At 37.0% G+C, this 17,596-nt stretch overlaps 1 protein-coding gene across 10 annotated transcripts in view; it reads right to left on the bottom strand.

Annotated features, from left to right (window-relative positions):
• LOC124231003 (DNA repair protein RAD51 homolog 2) overlaps positions 1-17,596 on the bottom strand; it is a 560,668-nt gene that overhangs the window by 517,160 nt on the left and 25,912 nt on the right. For all 10 annotated transcript variants that reach the window (XR_006886344.1, XR_006886345.1, XM_046647615.1 and 7 more), the window contains 3 exons: positions 15,210-15,346; positions 3,314-3,433; positions 2,108-2,291 (listed from right to left, as the gene is read on the bottom strand). Coding sequence is in view for 8 of the 10 variants with exons in the window: in XM_046647615.1 (XP_046503571.1) it covers positions 2,108-2,291; positions 3,314-3,433; positions 15,210-15,346 (441 nt within the window). In the remaining 2 variants the exon portion in view is untranslated. The remainder of the gene's footprint in view (positions 1-2,107; positions 2,292-3,313; positions 3,434-15,209; positions 15,347-17,596) is intronic.

Genomic DNA, 17,596 nt, shown 5'->3' with positions numbered 1-17,596 from the left:
GTTAATACATGGTCAGGGAAGTCCTCACTAATCAGGTGACAGGAAAGAACAAATCACATGGATGTTTTGAGGAGGAATATTCCAGGCTGAGGAATAGCAAACACTTCCTGAGGTAGGAATGTTTGTTGGTATGTTTAAGGAACTACAAGGAGGTAGAAGGTTTACTAACTTGAAAGGTGTATAAACCAGATAATGACATACTTCTTAAAAACAGTTAGTTCAATATGAAGGCACCTATTCAAAGCATGGTATAAACACTTAAAAATTTATGATTTTCCATTTAAATGAGGTAAGTAATCCAGGAAAATTCTGACACTTTTTAAAGGAAGTATTTTTCAAAAGCCTTCTAAACTCAATACTTACTTGTCATAAAAACCAATACCACCCTATGTTGTGTAAGTACATATTATACTCTGCATTTACCTCTAAACAGAAAAACAAACTGTAAAGACAGAGAGACGGGGGATACTAAGTAACTATTCTTTCAGAGGGTTCTAGTAAAACAAAGAAAAGCAGAGGCCCTTTCTCACTCAAGAAAATAAATTGCCTTAGTAAAAACAGAAAAGCATTAGCCTACAATTATTATTTAAAAGCAAACATAACTTTTAAAAAGTGCATTTTCATATTTTACACAGAACTAAGTCAGGCAACAGTAAGAATTAATAAAATAAACATATATACTTAACTTTTCTACTCAATGAAGTAACTCTATAAAATATTTTTAAATTCCCTTATTCTCCTTGACTATGGAATACATGGATGTGAATTTATCATTTTAAGCAACTACAATAAAATTTAATTTTTTTTTTTTTGAGGAAGATTAGCCCTAAGCTAACATCTGCTGCCAATCCTCCTTTTTTTGCTGAGGAAGATTGGCCCTAAGCTAACATCTGAGCCCATCTTCCTCCACTTTATATGTGGAACACTTGCCACAGCATGGCTTGCCAAGAGGTGCCATGTCTGCACCCAGGCTCCGAACTGGCGAAACCAGGGCCACCGAAGCAGAACGTGTGAGCTTAACCACTGCACCACCAGGCCAGCCCCCTACAATAAAATTTAAAGAGGAGCATCATCCAGGATAAACTTTATAGCACCTGACTTCACTAGGAACTACATCATATAATCCAAAATATGACTTACAAAGCCATTAAAATATGTAGTACTTTTTGTATGCCACATTTTCTCCCTTGACTTCTTGCTTGGGTTTATAAATCTCAAAGGCTGTGTAGCAGTTTACACTATTGGTACATATTCTTTACATTAACAAGATCCAAGATTTTAATTTTCCAAACACAAATCTAAAAATTATAAAATCATAACTAAATTTTACCTCAGTTTAAGGAATTTCCTTATCTTCAGTTGAGATAATGCATGGCTAAAATTTAAAAGCCTGACAATACTAAATGTTGCTGAGGCTGCAAAACAAGTGGAACCCTCCCACACACTGCTAATGGGAATGGAACTTTAGCACATACTTATGTTTTATAGCTCACCCACCACAAACGCTTGCAATATACCCTCATCTTCCGATTTCCTGATCACAACTCCCACTACTAAACATCATGTCAACAGTAATCTTTCAAGAGTTCCTTACTGACACTTTCATTTCTATCACACACACTATAATAGTCAACCTCTGGCCATTTGAAACAAACCAAATCCTACAGTGTACAAACAGCACTGAACACAATAACATAATATCTAAACCTAAAATATTTACAAAACTGACATCTACTTCCATTAAAAAAAACTGTATAGAAACAGACCCAGGCAATTTCATGGAGTTTTAATACTTAATATTTATCTCAGTGTGACAAAAGTAACATAAAACACGTACAAAGAGTAAAGAATGAGAACAAAGAAAAGGAGTGACTTTAGGAACTTTTAAAAACAACATTTAAATCTGCTCCAGGCTCAAATTTGAAAAAGATAAAATAATCTCAACAAATGACCAAAGTTAAGAAGATGGTGATATCTGCTATAGCAATTAGACTGTGTTGCATTTAAAAAGTCATCTGTTTTATATTTCCTTCTAATTATATTATTTCATACTATGAGTCAGTGAACTTAATATGAAGGAAAGAAAGGAAAGGAAAAGAAAACTTACTGGGATTGAAAATTCCTCAGCCAAATACTTCAAGGAAGCTGCTTCTCTTGCCAAGAACTTGTTCCTTTCTCTCATGTTGCCTTGAAGTTGTGTATCAAACTCCTTTCTTACCACAGAAGCAACAGAGTCAATAATCACAAGTTTAACTCCTTTTGAAATAATTTCTTCTTCTAAAGATTCAACCCTGTAAAAGCAGAATTTGTAAAATAGTGGATAAATTTAAGATATAATAAAAAAAATGAGGCATTGCAAAGGTTAACCAACTTAAAAACAACAAATTGTTCTTCCCTAAGTTACAGTAATGCTTGCAAGTATTTAATAAACATAACTTATTTTCAGTTCTTCTATACATATTGCACTCTTGGAAACAGACCAAAATATCTTCATTTAGTTTTATGCCTTGGTTCTCCTATGATACTGCTAAAGCTCCAATTTTAGAGTAAAACTACTTGTGGTAGCCAGTCTCCAAAATGACCCCCAGTTATGCCCAACTCCTGGTATTCACACCCCTGTGGAGTCCCCTCCCTTGTTGTACCAGGGAATAACAGTACGTCATTTCTGAGAGTAGGTTATAAAAGACTACTGCTTCCATCTTGGGCTCTCTCTCACCTGCCTACTCTCTCTCAGATCAACTCGCTCTGGCGGAGGTAAGTTGCCATGTTCTAAGTAGCCCTATGGAGTGCCCACATGGTGAGGGACAGAGGCCTCTGGCTAACATCCAGGAAAGAAGGGAGGCCTTCCAGCAACTACATGAGTGATCTTGAAATTCTCCAGGATTCTCTAGTCCCAAGTGAGACTTGAGATGATGACTACAGCCCTGGCCAACAGCTTGACTGTGAGCTCTTGAGCAATCCTCATCCAGGAACACCCAGCTAAGCCACTCCCAGATACCTAATCCTCAAAAACTATGTAAGATAATCTATGTTTGCTGTTTTAAGCTGCTAAACTTTGCAGTAATTTGTTAGTGGAACAACAGATAATTAATACTCCACTTAATTAATAAAATCTAAAATATTTTGTTTAATATTTTTTCATTCTTAAAGAAATATTTCAACCAATAGGCTGCAGTAAGAACAGAAGAACACGGCAATATTTATTTCCCATAATCCTAATATGTAGGGACTTTCTTTTCCACTCAGAAGCTAAAAACATGAAAAATAAAATCTTCAAAGTATTACTAAAATACCAAAATCTAAAATGGTGTACCTTTGTAGAACCTCATCACAACTGAGTTCCCGGTAAAGATGAACGTTACTGCTTGTCAAAAGTAATTTGTCTTCATTGTTAAAATAGCTGGGAAAACGAGATTCTGCTATCTCAACCAGTCTGTGGGGGGCAAAAAATAGGACAAGCAAAAATAGTCAATGATATTTAAGGCCACAATGCTGAACCCTTAACAAATTTTACTTAAGAAACTCATAAGCCACAAGTAACACTAGAACAAAAAGCCTTATCAATAGAGCAGGTATAAGCAAAATGGCTTAATATACAATTTTGGACTTATAAAGGTCTCCTTTACAAGCAGTAAAAGAGGTTAGCAGTCAGAGCATGAGACCAGCAAGGGCTTTTAGAACTCATCTAATGTTGAGCAAGCAACAATGTCTCTGAGATTTATCTTTCTGGGAATAAATATGTTTTTTTATAAATGATAAGTTGACTAGCAGCTATAAGATATGTTTAGTAAACAAGAAAAGTGCTTTCATTTTCATGAATGAAACAAATATATTTGAACAAATATAGACATTATCATTCTAATCACCAGATATCAGTAAGTCTCCATGTCTCAGGCCAGAAAAATATGCTTTCTCAATTAAAACTTATTACATACAAAGTCCTATCCAACAGTTCCTTGGTAAACAGGAAATTATTTTCCAAATAAACGGATGGTGTCCAATATTTCCTTAGTAAACAAAAAATGATTTTCTAAACACTGAACGCTGACCTCAAAGCTAGATCTAATACATGGGGTAGGCCAAACGTAGGAGAGTGCAAGTTAAAACAGATGCAACTATCATCATAAATAGTACATGACATGGAGAGCAGTACTAGAAATTTCAAGTATTTCTGGTTAAAAATGTAAATCTTTGCATGTAACTGTCTCCTATTTAAAATGATACTTTATCAGCTCAGTAATTAACCATCCAAGGGGAACTGGGAGGGAGGACTGTAAACACTAAAACCATCCTATACTTTACATTCCATTTAAAGACACAAAAGTACAACAGACTAGTGTTTTCATTTCTACATAGTTAGTGAGTTCCAAGAAGAGGCTGAGAACTTTAAAGAGATAAACAAAATAAGTCTCTCACTTATGCCATGATCAGAAGAGAAAGAGAAAAATCTAAAACAGGAAAAGAGAGACATAAAAGAAAACAAGTCAATAACTTTTTTTAAAGTATATTTTGAACAACTTGAAAAGAAAAACATCATTAGGTTGAACAGGAAGAGAAAAATTACTTTAGGAGTAAAGATGTGTAAAGAGTGAGAACAAAATGGATCAAAGGACCATTCAGGAGAAGTGCTTGAGAGAGGCATAGGGATTGAACAAAAGGAAGAAATGAGGTAAGTGATGAAAGCAAGAAGAAATGAGATGACACTGGCAAACGCCGAACAGGCAGATGTTGAGGGTTTGGGGAAAATGTGTAAATTTCTTGATTAGGGCAACTATTTGCTGAGTTTAGTGCTAGTCAGAGAAGTCAGCTAAAAAATTCTGACACTTGGAACCCACCGACTTTTAGCAGGATAGGTATGGTAACATCTGCCAGAAACGTGAAGTTTTTCAAAACTTGGACACCCAGTTGATTAGGAACTAGATTGGGAGTACCTAACTCACTGGCAACCATGCCTAAACAGCTGACAGACAGTAATGACTTTCTTCCTCCCACACTGGGCTGGATTTCAACTAGTGGCTTGAGTGGTGAAAGGCCCTGGAACTTATTACTGCTCTCTCCTTCCAGTAAGGCCCCTCAGAAGGAAGGTGGTCAATGCAGGGATATGAACTAACAAGTCACAGTCACCATGCTAAATAACTGTACCAAATGCTATCTACATACCAACATGCTATAATTTCCTATAATAAGTTTCTCCAAATGTTTTTTTATTTTAGAAAAGATATCTAAAAATACATAAATCAAAAACCAAACATAAATGTAGCATTCTATATGCCTCAGATTAAACGTAGCAATTTCTTGTGACAATCTTCATCACAAAGATCTTTTCTAGTTAGAGCAAACAACAGAAAAGATCTATCTTTTGCTCCCTGACATTAATTACATAAAGTTTGAAAGCAATGCCATCTGGTGGACATCTCTTTTATAAAAAGTCTTCCTTTCAAAGGATGCACTTAAGATTTATGCACAAATATTTACTGAGGACCTACTAAATGCCAGGCACCATCCTAGGTGCTAAGGATATGGCAATGAACAACAGCAAAACAAAACCCTTTCCTCATGGAACCACATTCTACAGAGAGAGACAAACAAATAAATAGATATTATACATCAGATAGTAAGTGCTCTAAAGAAAAGTGAACCAGGATGAGGGAACAGACTGTGACAGATGGAAGCAAGTGCTATTTTATGTAGGGTGGTCTGGGAAAGCCTCTTTACTAAAGTAATATTTGAGCAAAATTTTAAGGGAGATGACAAAATGAATCATGGATATCCAGTGGAATAGTGCATAGCAAGAGACAATTATAGCAAGTGCAAAAGTGTATGAAGATGTCTTGTGTGTGTGAGGAAAAATAAGGAGGCTAACGTAGCCACAACACAAGAAGTAAGAGGAGAATAACAGGAAATAAGGTCAGAGGACCAGAAAGAGGCCAAGATCACATGAGATCCTTAGGTCTGTGGTATTTTGTTTAGGTTTTATTTAGTAAAATGGGAAACCTAGGAGCAAGACTGACATAATCTGACTTCTTTTTTTTTTTTTTTTTTTTTTTTTTTAAGAATCACTCTAGCTCCCAAATGGAAAAGAGGCTATAGATGGGGCAAGGGTGAAAGTAAAGTCAGCCAGTGCAGCAGTCCAGATAAGAGATGTTGGTGACTTGACCTAGAGAATAGCTCAGGCGATTAGAAGTAACTGAACTAAAAATATAGTTCAAAAAGGAGCTGAGGGGATTTCTTGACTAATTGGATGAGCATCTGGAAGAATGGAATTACCACTCATTGAAGTGGAGATGACTGGATTTGGATCAAGATTTTTGTTACTAGTTTCCTCGTTACTTCACAGCTCTTGAATAAAAGGAAAGTTAAAAGCTTTACATTAGTGACCACACACCAACTTGAAATAAAACATATGGTTAATGTAAAAAGAAGTTTTCCAAAATTTTACTTGGAATAAAACATCATAAATGTGCTGAAATGTAAATTTATGATTTCTCAAAGCTTCTGGTACATATGTAACATTTTCCTGTTCGTTAATTCAATATGTATTTGCTTAGCACTGTAGTATTACTAAAGATAATAATGTGAATCTATTAGTTCCTCATAGACTCCAGAAAACTCCAAAGTTTTGTTTTACCACTAATAAGTACTTATGACGAATTTCCATTTTCTATCCTAGAAACTCTTCAGGATCTCCCTCCCCACTAATTCACATAGATTCACAAATAATAAGGCAGCTGGAAGTGGACTAAAGAAAACTTACCCAAACTCATGAAACCATCTCAAAAAATGGTAGGACGGAATTTATCTCCACTATTGTTTGTCGTCTGGGTCAAATATCTTGGATTTGTACCAACTAACAAATAGGTAAATGGTCCTAAGACCACACTGGTATTGCCTTCAGAATCAGCCAAAGTCATGGCTAGCCACTACCACCACATGCCTCCCTCTTGATACACTGATTCAGAAAGAGTGACATTCTACATAGCTTGTAGGAATTAGAGGGCACTCACTGTGGGGTACTTGGCACCCTAAGAGGTGATATGCACACCCAGTACAGCAGCTCCTTCAGATCTAAGCTTGACCATTTTTTCCACACAGACCCAATAAAACATAAACCTCTCCTTTGTATGCTTAGTTAAAATAGTTATAGTTTTACATTTTTGTGATTATTTGATTAATGTCTTCCTTCCCTGTTGGACCATATCTTTCTTCCTAGTTTTTGCAGTTTTTTTGATTTCATGACAACTCAGCAATGTCCACTTATCCCTCCTGAAATGCCAGTTATATATCCCATCGCCCCAGATCCCCACCTTCCAGGGTCCTGGGTCCCATCTCTTGCTTTCCCAGATCTCTCAGTTTTCCTTACACACATATCCACTTGCAGTTCTAAAACCAAGCTTTATTTTCCTTTATCCATTTTATTTCTCCCAAAGTTTTATTTTGAACACCTCTATTACTATTTACCATTCAAATCACCTACATTTCTTATTCTTAACCTCCAGTTCCATCTTTTTCTAATTATCTCCAATAGGGATAACATAGTATTCATTCAATTCATGTATACTGGAACGCTCATGGTTGCCAAAATTTCCATAGACAGGTCACGTTAATTTACTTACCCATATTCTCAAGATATATACAAGCACATAGTGTCTAAGACTATATTAGATCTTAAGCATAAGTCCAATAGGCAAAACAAATAAAAACAGACTTTTTCTGAGTCAGTCAGGAGAAGGAGATCCAGAACTCCGCCCGTTTAGCATCCTCCTCTCCCGAAGGCAGTTCTCAGTACCCAAGGGCTTAGCACCAGACTATACTATTATCTGATTATTAAGCAGGCTGGAGACACAGCTGATCTCTGATGAACAAACTACTTTAGATTATCTTCTCAAAGACATGTGTAAATAAGCTAATTAGTGCATTGCTTTAAAAAATATAACTAATCTTTCCAAAGTGCTTTCAAGTACATCACTTGGAAGGGTTTCTTTTTTTTATACATTTTAAACTTACAGAATTTTTATTTACTCCTCTTCTGTTTTCTCCCTCCTTCTTGATAGAAAGATATCTAGCCATTTTTTACGTGGACTCTTTAAACTTATTACAATTTTATTTGTCAATTATACCTCAATAAAACTGAAAAAAAATTTATTTGACTCCATTTCTGAGGTGGTGCCCCTTAAATTTTGTCCTTGAGGTGAGTGCCCTACTTGCCTCACCCTAATCCTGACCCTAGGCTAATATACTGAATAATCAAATAATGATTCAGTTAAAAATTAGCAAGCTAGAACAAATGAAAATAAACTAACAAGATGAAATTTATTGAGGACAAAAATAAATCAGTTCATTGCAGCACTATTCACAATAACCAAGACATGGAAGTAATCCAAGTGCCCATCACCGATGATTGGATAAAGAAGATGCGGTATATATATCATGGACTACTACTCAGCCATAAAAAAGACAAAATCATCCTATTTGCAACAACACGGATGGACCTGGAGGGTATTATGTTAAGCAAAGTAAGCCAGACTGAGAAAGACAAACACCATATGATTTCACTCATATGTGGAATATAAACAAACACACGGACAACTAAAACAGTTTAGTGGTTACCAGGGGAAGGGGGTTGGAGAGTGGGCACAGGGAGTGAAGAGAAGCACATATATGGTGACGGACAAGAAATAAGGTGCAAGTGAAATTTCACAATGATGTAACCTATTATGAACTCAATAAAAAAATTAAAAAATAAATCAGGAAATTCAGAAAGTCAACTCTGTACATTCAGAATTGGGAATTCACGGTTTAGCATGAGTTCACGTGAAAAGGAGCTAAGAGCTTTAGTTGATTATAGGCTCACCATATGCTACCAGTGTCACACAGTTACTCAAACACTAATGCAAGTCAATCTGCAAAGAATAAAAAATCACAATGACAACTTTATTCTGCGCCGGTCAGACTACTAGAGAACTTCTAGGTTCAGCATTTAAAGATCAACTTCAACTAAGCGGAGCATATTCAGGGGACTAAGATGATGAGGGAATCTGGAAATTATGTCATGCAGAATAATAGAAGGAAAAAAGAATTAGTTTTGGAAAGAGAAGACTAAAAGTGTTGGGAACAAGATAGCTCTTTTCAAATAGTGGTTCTCAATGTGGTCTGCACATTAGAATCGCAGGGGGAGGTTTTAAAACTTCAGATGCCAAGTCACATCCAAGACAAGATGAATCCGAATTTTGCTGGTAGGTTCTAGGAACTGGTAGTTAAGCTCCCCAGATGACTCCAATGTGCACCAAATTCAAGAACCACTAATTCAAAGGACAGATAGTAGAAAGATTAGCCTTATTTTGTCATGTTTCATGGAATAGAGCTAGGTTCCAAATTTGGAAGCTTCACAGAGGGTTACTTTGGCTCAACATAAAAAGCATATTTGAACCTGTATCTTCTTATTTTTTTAATTTTTCATGATATCTATCATATTTTTATTCTTTTTTTCCATCTTTTTTATTCTATGAAAGAATTTGTATAGGACTTTTTTTCTTTATTAAGGTATAATCGGCATATAACATTATACTACTTTCAGGTGTTAGACACAATGATTCAATATTTGTACACATTGTGAAATGATCACCACAATAATTCTAGTTAACACTCGTCACCCTAGTCACAAAATTTTTTTTCTTGTGATGAGAACTTTTAAGATCTACTGTCTCAGCAGCTTTCAAATAAGCAATACAGTATTATTAACCATAGTCACCATGCTGTACATTACATCCCCATGATTTATTCATTTTATAACTGGAAGTTTGTACTTTTTGACCCCCTTCACCCATTCTGCCCACCCTCTGCCCCTGCCTCTAGCAACCACCAATCCGTATGAGCTTGTTTTTCTTGTTTTGTTTTCTTTTGTTTTGTTTAGATTCTACATATAAGTGAGATCATATGGTATTTGTCTTTCTCTGTCTGACCCATTTCACTTAACATAATGCCCTCAAGGTCCATTCATGTTGTTGCAAATGGCAAGATTTTATTCTTTTCTATGGCTGAACAATATTCCATTGTATATATATATATACCACATTTACTTTACCCATTCATCCATCAATGGATACTCAGGTTGTTTCCATATCTTGGCTATTGTAAATAATGCTGTATGAACATGGAGGTGCATACATCTTTTTGAGTTAGTGCTTTCACTTTCTTTGGATAAATACCCAGAAGTAGAATTGCTGGATCTTATGGTAGTTACATTTTTAATTTTATAAGAAACCTCCATACTATCTTCCATAGTGGCTGCACCAATTTACATTCCCACCAAAAATACACAAGGGTTCCCTTTTCTCAACATCCTAACGCTTGTTATTGTCTTTGTGTTAACAGCCATATCTAAGAGGTGATATCTCATTGTGGTTTGATTTGCATTTCCCTGATGATTAGTGATGTTGAGCACCTTTTCATGTACCTACTGGCCTTCTATATGTCTTTGGAAAAAAGGCTGTTCAGATCCTCTGCTCATTTTTTAATTGGATTGTTTTTTTGCTATTGAGCTGTATGAGTTCTTTATATATTTTGGATATTAACCCTTATCAGATATATGACTTGCAAATATCTTCTCCCATTCAGTAGATTGCCTTTTCATTTTGCTGATGATTTCCTTTGCTGTGCAGAAGTTTTTTAGTTTGATTTAGTCCCACTTGTTGATTTCTGCTTTTGTTGCCTTTGCTTTTGGAGTCAGACCCAAAAAACCATCACTAAGATCGATGTCGGGGAGCTTACTACCTATGTTTCCTTCTAGGAGTTTCATGGTTTCAGATCTTCCATTCAAGTCTTTAACCCATTTTGAGTTAATTTTTGTGTACAGTGTAAGATATGAGTCTAGTTTCATTGTTTTGCACGTGGCTGTCCAGTTTTCCCAACACCATTTATTGAAGAGACTGTCATTTCCACATTGTATATTCTTGGCTCCTCTGTCATAAATTAATTGATCATATTTATTTATGTATTATTATCATATTTATTTCTGGGCTCTCTATTCTGATCCATTGATCTGTGTTTCTGTTTTTATGCCAAGACCATACTGTTTTGATTACTATAGCTTTGTAATACATCTAGCAATTTACTGACAGAAATTATTTTCCACTTTTTACCACTTACCCGAAGTTCTCTATATGTAAATCCTTTAATCATCCCTCATATTAATCCTTCAATTCACTTTCTCATTTACTTGCTTGTAAGCACAAAATGAGACAATGCTACATACAGGGACATACAAAGAGTTACAATATAGAGACATACAAAGAGTTACACTATATTCCTTTTTGAGTCTCATATTTTCCTGCTTTACCTCTTCTCTAAGTCTAGAAACTATCCCAGTGGTAGCAGACACTGTTAATTACCTAGCAATATCCATTCCCACTTCTTCCTTGCTATGAGAACTCCAATTTTATTCAGGCAGCAATGTTAACCAGCCCCAGGCAACTCATCGTGCTTGTTACAACTTTTTCCCTCACTTTACCATCCTCCCTTGCATACAGGGGTGGCTCAGTGAGAAATGTGCAGGACGATTCCAGAGGATGAAAAGAAAATCGGCAGAGAGAAGGAGGTAGCTAGTCTGAAAAAATTATACTTTCCTGATAAAAGATACAGCTGGCCCTTTCCCTTCCCATTGCCTTGAGCACAGAATGGATACAATGCCTAAATACACAGCCCTAGGTCTCCCTGTCATCAGTGATCAGCAGAACCACTGCCAGCAACCACCTATTCAAGTCTTCTTGTTACGTGAAAAAAACGAACCTCTTTTTGTTTAAGCCACTGTTCTTTGGGTATTCCGTTACTTGCAGCAGAACGCTTTCCTAACTAATTGACCAACCTTCCCCAATAAATCCAAATAGAAGTCAAGCAGTCCTGTAACAGCACAAATGAAATGTGACCAGGCAGTACAGAGCCAGCTCCATTCTCTGACCCACCATGACAAACTCCAGAAGGCAGCATAAGAATGCCAAGTCTGCAAAACAGCACTGGTACTTTTTATTCCACCTGACTCTATTATCAGACCTCAAAATGCATTCCATATAGCAGCCAGATGACCACACTTTTCCAGCCTTGTGGAGAACAGACTAGAAAAGTAAAAACAATGTAAGTTTCAACCCCTATCCTGAAATGACCTTCATAAGAGCTCCTTGTGAATTATGCAACATAATTCCAACAAAGGGATGAAAATTTTACCTTTTCATTTTCCAACCTGCCTCTAATGCAAGTACTAATATGCACATAGGCAGGAAAAGATAATAAAGGAAAATAAGTAAATATGGAGGATGCAAAAAGTAGATAATTAAGGCTATATGCCAAGACAAAGAAAAGCAAACAAAAATCTCCACAAACTAATTTGGACTAGTTACCTGCTATTGTGTTTATACTGGATTTCACCCAATTCACTGATAGGATTTTTAACCTACTCTGAGCTGTAATATTGATAACAATGGAGTCATGCAACGGTTTATTCCTTAAGAAGACATCCTACACTGAGTTTTGCATGTGGTGCAAGAAAGCAGGAATCTAATTACAGTGAACCGAACTGCTATTATCAGAATAAACTTATCCTTCAATTCTTTAAGCAAATTTCCCATGACCTTTGTAAGAGCTATGTATACATTAGCCAGTTATTACCTAATTGGCTATTTAATACTTACTTGGTTTGTTGGTTGAAGGCCAGTCACTGGCATTTTAAAGACTATCTTTCACTTGGACAACCTGAGTGAACCAATGTCTTCACCAGCTTTAGTATCAAATACATTTCAGTGTTCAGATTTCCAGTCATCTCATTTATGTTTCGGTTTTTGTCTTTTTTTTTTTTTTTACCATTTATTTGTTTAAGATCCAAATAAGTTCATCACATTGCAACTGATCAAACCTTTTTTTTCAGCTTAATTGAGATATAGTTGACATACAGCATTGTGCGAGTTTCAGAGGTACAATGTGAGGAGAGCAATGCATCTTTTAAGTCTCTTTAAATCCAAAGGTTCCTCTTCCAACTCTGTTTTTCAATCGTATAATTTATTTGTTAAAGAAACCAGGTTGTTTTTTCTGTCATTTCCCAGCTTGGATTTTCTGATTGCATCCCTCTGGTGTAGTTTAACACGTTCCTCTCTTCTCTGTATATGTTGTAAACCGAAGGCTTGATCTCATTCAGGCTTGATTACTCTTCCATCAGGAAGTGCCACAATGACTGGCTGTCTTCTTGTGATGTTAACAACCTTTATGTTTATGAACTGTTTTTACTCACATTTCTGACAGCAAATGTGTGGGTTTTCCACACCAAGCAATTCTCCAATTCTCTGTGGACACCAACTGGGTGTCCTACAACTTAATTCAATTCTAACACTACCAGGAGTTACCTCAGACCCCACAAGTTAAAGGCTCAGTCCCACAAGACTGCCCCCACTTCAGTCACCAATGGCAAGTCCCAGGCCTCTGATACTTCTGACCAACCAGCTATAAATTGAGAGTTCCCATGGCCCCCTCCTCAGGCTCAATAATTTTCTAGAATGGCTCACAGAACTCAGGAATGCACTTTACTGACTAGTACCAGTTTTTTATACAGGATACAACTCAGGATCAGCCAAATGAAAGAGATGCACAGGGTATGGTATTGAGGGGTAAAGGAGAACACAGAGACCCCATGACCTCTCTGGGTGCACCACCTTCCAGCACTTCTTTGTGTTCACCAACCTGGAAGCTTTCCAAATCCTATCATCTAGAGATTTCTGTGGAGATTCCATTACATAAGCATGACTGATTAAATCATGGGCCATTGGTGATTACCTGGTTTCCTGCCCCTCTCCCTTCTTCAGAGGTTGGGGAAATGGGGGCCCTAAAAGTTCCATAACTATAATCACATGATTGGTTCTTCTGGCAACCAGCCCATATCTGAAGCTATCTAGGGTCCCACCAAGAGTCATGTCGTTAGCATAAACTCAAGTATGACTGAAAGGGAATAATTATGAATAACAAATGATGCTCCTCTCACCTCTATCACTTAGGAAATTCCAAAAGTTTATGAAGCCATTTTGCCAAGAACCAGGATGAAGACAAAATATATATTTATTATATCACAATATTCAAATCCTAGATCCATTAAATGGTTAAGGTTTGTAACTTGGTGATAGTCTATCATTCCTTCTTCATTTATTACTGGAGTATGTCTATAAAAAGATCTATTTGTTACTCATAACAGTTTATATAGAAAAGGAGAACAGACACTTGATTTCCATTTTTTCACTCATTTTCAAAATGAGTTCCTTCTCCAGAATTCTTGAATAGTGATCAATTAGGTGCTTTTCATTTCTTAATAGTATAGACTCATGGATTTAAACATATTTCATGTGTTTTAATCCACCACCATTGCTATTCTTACTGGTGCTCAACCTGTTTCATCTTTGGCCAGTGAGAGCTCTTCAGGTTGACTCGTGAGTCCTTCTGACATTCCCCTACATAGTCTTTGATAGCTTCCTTGCTATCTGATATGATGTTTCAGACCATCCTAAAAATTTCCTGCTCCAGAGCTAGGATCAGCCATTTCCCCTAGGAACCTCGTTCCTTTTAGTAGGAAGTGGTATCTGGATTTCACAATCTGAGAGTAACATCTGTCAATTCATTCATTTATCAAACATTTTCTGAGCATGTAATGTGTGTCAGTCACTGGATTTGGCTTTGAAGAAACAAAAATAGAACACAAACTCAAAGACGTGACAAACCAGTGGCATATCATTTCCTACATTTAACATCATACTATTTCAAAGATCAAAGCAAAGTACTTCTCAATCAAAAATTGTTTTGAAATTTGCAGTTTTTCCATTCACTAATATTTTACGTCCAACTAGAAATTACTTATAAAGCAGCTTATCTTTTGTGTTTCTTATTAATTTTGCAACTTCCCCATTTCCTACTTAGATTCCTTTCTCTGTTTCTTGAATTTCTTTCTTCCTGAATCTCTGCAAAACACAGCTTATCCAGGAACCCCACTTAAGCCAATAAGAAAGAGATAGAAACAACAAAAAGAAACTGCTTCCTATGTCAACTTTAAAAGGATAATTCCTTTAAAACAGTATCTAGCATTCTGTGTTCTCAAAAAAAAGGCAAATGTCAACCTATTTGTAAATATTACATGCTGTAAGTTACAAAAATAAAGCAATATAATAGAAAATAAGGAAATCTCCTACCGTTCAGCACTAAATGCTGCCTCTGTGTCAATGTACACAACAGCTCCTTCCAATCCTCCCATGTCAATGGGTAATGTAGCCAAAATGCTCATCATTATACAAAACTGAGTTTTTCCACAACCTGGTGGACCTGTAATCTAAAAAGAAAAAAGATACTTGTATAAACATCACAAGCTATTCAAAGCAAAATCCTTTTAAGAACTTGCCACATACACAGTCCAACTAACCCAAGTTCCTGGAGAGAACATTCTAACACATCCATTGTATATAATGAATTAACTTCTCCCCTATGCATCTGGATTGGTACTGGTTACGTACCATCCTTGAGAGAAATGAAAAAAATAGTCACTCAAATCATCCTCTGTGTTCTGTAGTTCAAATGAAAAACTGTGGCTGAGAAAAGCTGGAGGATTCATTTATACATTCACAACTTGGGAGTTCTATACCTTTTCCTCATAAGACAGTTATAAAAGGATCTTGAAAATATTTAGGATTTATTAATTGGTTTAGCATTTGTTATGAATTGGCCTTTCAGAATAATTTTGTAACAGTCCCATTAAAAGCTACTTTGATCTTTAGAGTAAAGTATTTAGGAATGAAGGGTACTGACGTATACAAGTTACTTTTAAATGGTTCCGTGAAAAAAGTGTGTTGTGTTTGTGTAGAAAGAGAGAAATGCAAAAGTAACAAAATTCAACAATTGTTGAGTGTAGGTGATTCATCCATTGAAATGAATGCTGTGAAATTTTAGTTGTAGGAAAGCTATTTTGAGATTATAAAAGTTGAATTCAAGAGGATATAGACAGAAAAGAACACAAAATTAATCACATACATATTCAAGTCCAGCTGGAAGTAGTTACCAAAAATTCATTTGAAAATGTTAAAAATATCACCCTTAAGTATATGCTATTTGTCACATTGGCTGTGGTATCCAAATTTTAGGAACCCAGACACTATCCCTTTTGTGAAAATAACACTAATGAACAATTTTTCACGATAGGAAGAAAGGAAAAGAAGAGGAGGGAGGGAAGAGAGAAGAAAATCTCCAGTGGAGATGAAAAAAGTCTGAGCTAAGACTGAGATATACTATAGTTGGAGAGAAATGGTCTCAGATACATCATGACTAGGAAGACATAAGGAGGGATGATCCATGAGCCTAAAACATGTAGGCCAGTGCTTCTCAAACTTGAGTGAACATTAGAATCCCCTGGCAAGCCTGTTACCCAGCATTTTCAGTTCAGTAGGTCTGGGATGGGGCCTGGGAATTTATATTTCTAATAAGCTCCCAAGTGATGCTGATGCTGCTCTATTCTTTGAGAACCACTGCTTTAGCACACAGGCAAAGGTAAACTTCATTCACCAAGGCTCAACATTAAAAAACAAAGGCTCAGAGAAGATCCAAGATGGCGCCGTGAGTAGTCCTCTTTGTCTCTCCCCCTTCGAGTCTACAATTATTTGGACACTCATCGCTTAACAAAGGATATCCAGATAGCATCTCAGGACGTCTGAGAGATCCACGCAACTATACATTGGAAGGCGGACGGACTTCCCTCCGGGAGGAGGTGGAGATAGGTGAAAACTCTCCAACCCTGACCAAACAGCCTAGTACCTGCAAGCGGCTTTCTTCCAACGGACGCCCCCAGAAGATCAACACACACCTAGGGCAGGAGCGCGCACACACCAGAGGAGTGACGGTGGAAACAGGTGACCAGAACCCTACCTAAACCCCCCGCAATTACTCCTAAATGCAGAGGGAAACTCTAGAGTTACACACTTGAGCCCGTGGGGAGAGTCTCGCCCCACCATTGGCGGGGAGATCCCGCCTGGTGTCCACGGCGCCCAGACGGTCCCAGAGAAAATCACAGAGGGCGTGGCGGCCCCCTGGCTGCCACTGCCGGCACAGCTGGGCAAGAGATTGCCAGAGATCTTGGAGAGGACTGGGGCTGGGTGAAGCTCCAGAGGCTGCAACAGTAGGCACCAGCAGCCTGAAGCCCCCCCGTGATGGCCCCCACGGCAGAAGAGGGAATCCAAAGGACCACTGTGACTATGAGGAGGGGCCCAGGCCCAGTTAGCAACTGCGGATAGGGTTCCTGGTTGGTGCAGTATAAACAGCTGCTCCCCCACCACACCAGCAGAAACAAGTGGAAGGAGCAACTAATCTCTATCTCTATGCAGAGGCACAAATCTACAACATCAAGCAATATGAAAAAATACATTAAATCTCCAGAACAGAAGGAAAACAACAAATACACAGACAACAATCCCACAGAAAATGAAATATATAACCTAAATGATGATGACTTCAAAACAGCCATCATTAAAATACTCAATGAGTTAAGAGAGAATTCAGATAGACAACTCAACGAGTTCAGGAGCTATGTCACAAA

Source organism: Equus quagga, chromosome 20, assembly GCF_021613505.1.
Source record: "Equus quagga isolate Etosha38 chromosome 20, UCLA_HA_Equagga_1.0, whole genome shotgun sequence".
Classification (NCBI taxonomy): domain Eukaryota; kingdom Metazoa; phylum Chordata; class Mammalia; order Perissodactyla; family Equidae; genus Equus; species Equus quagga.
This window is presented reverse-complemented; position numbering and strand designations above follow the sequence as displayed.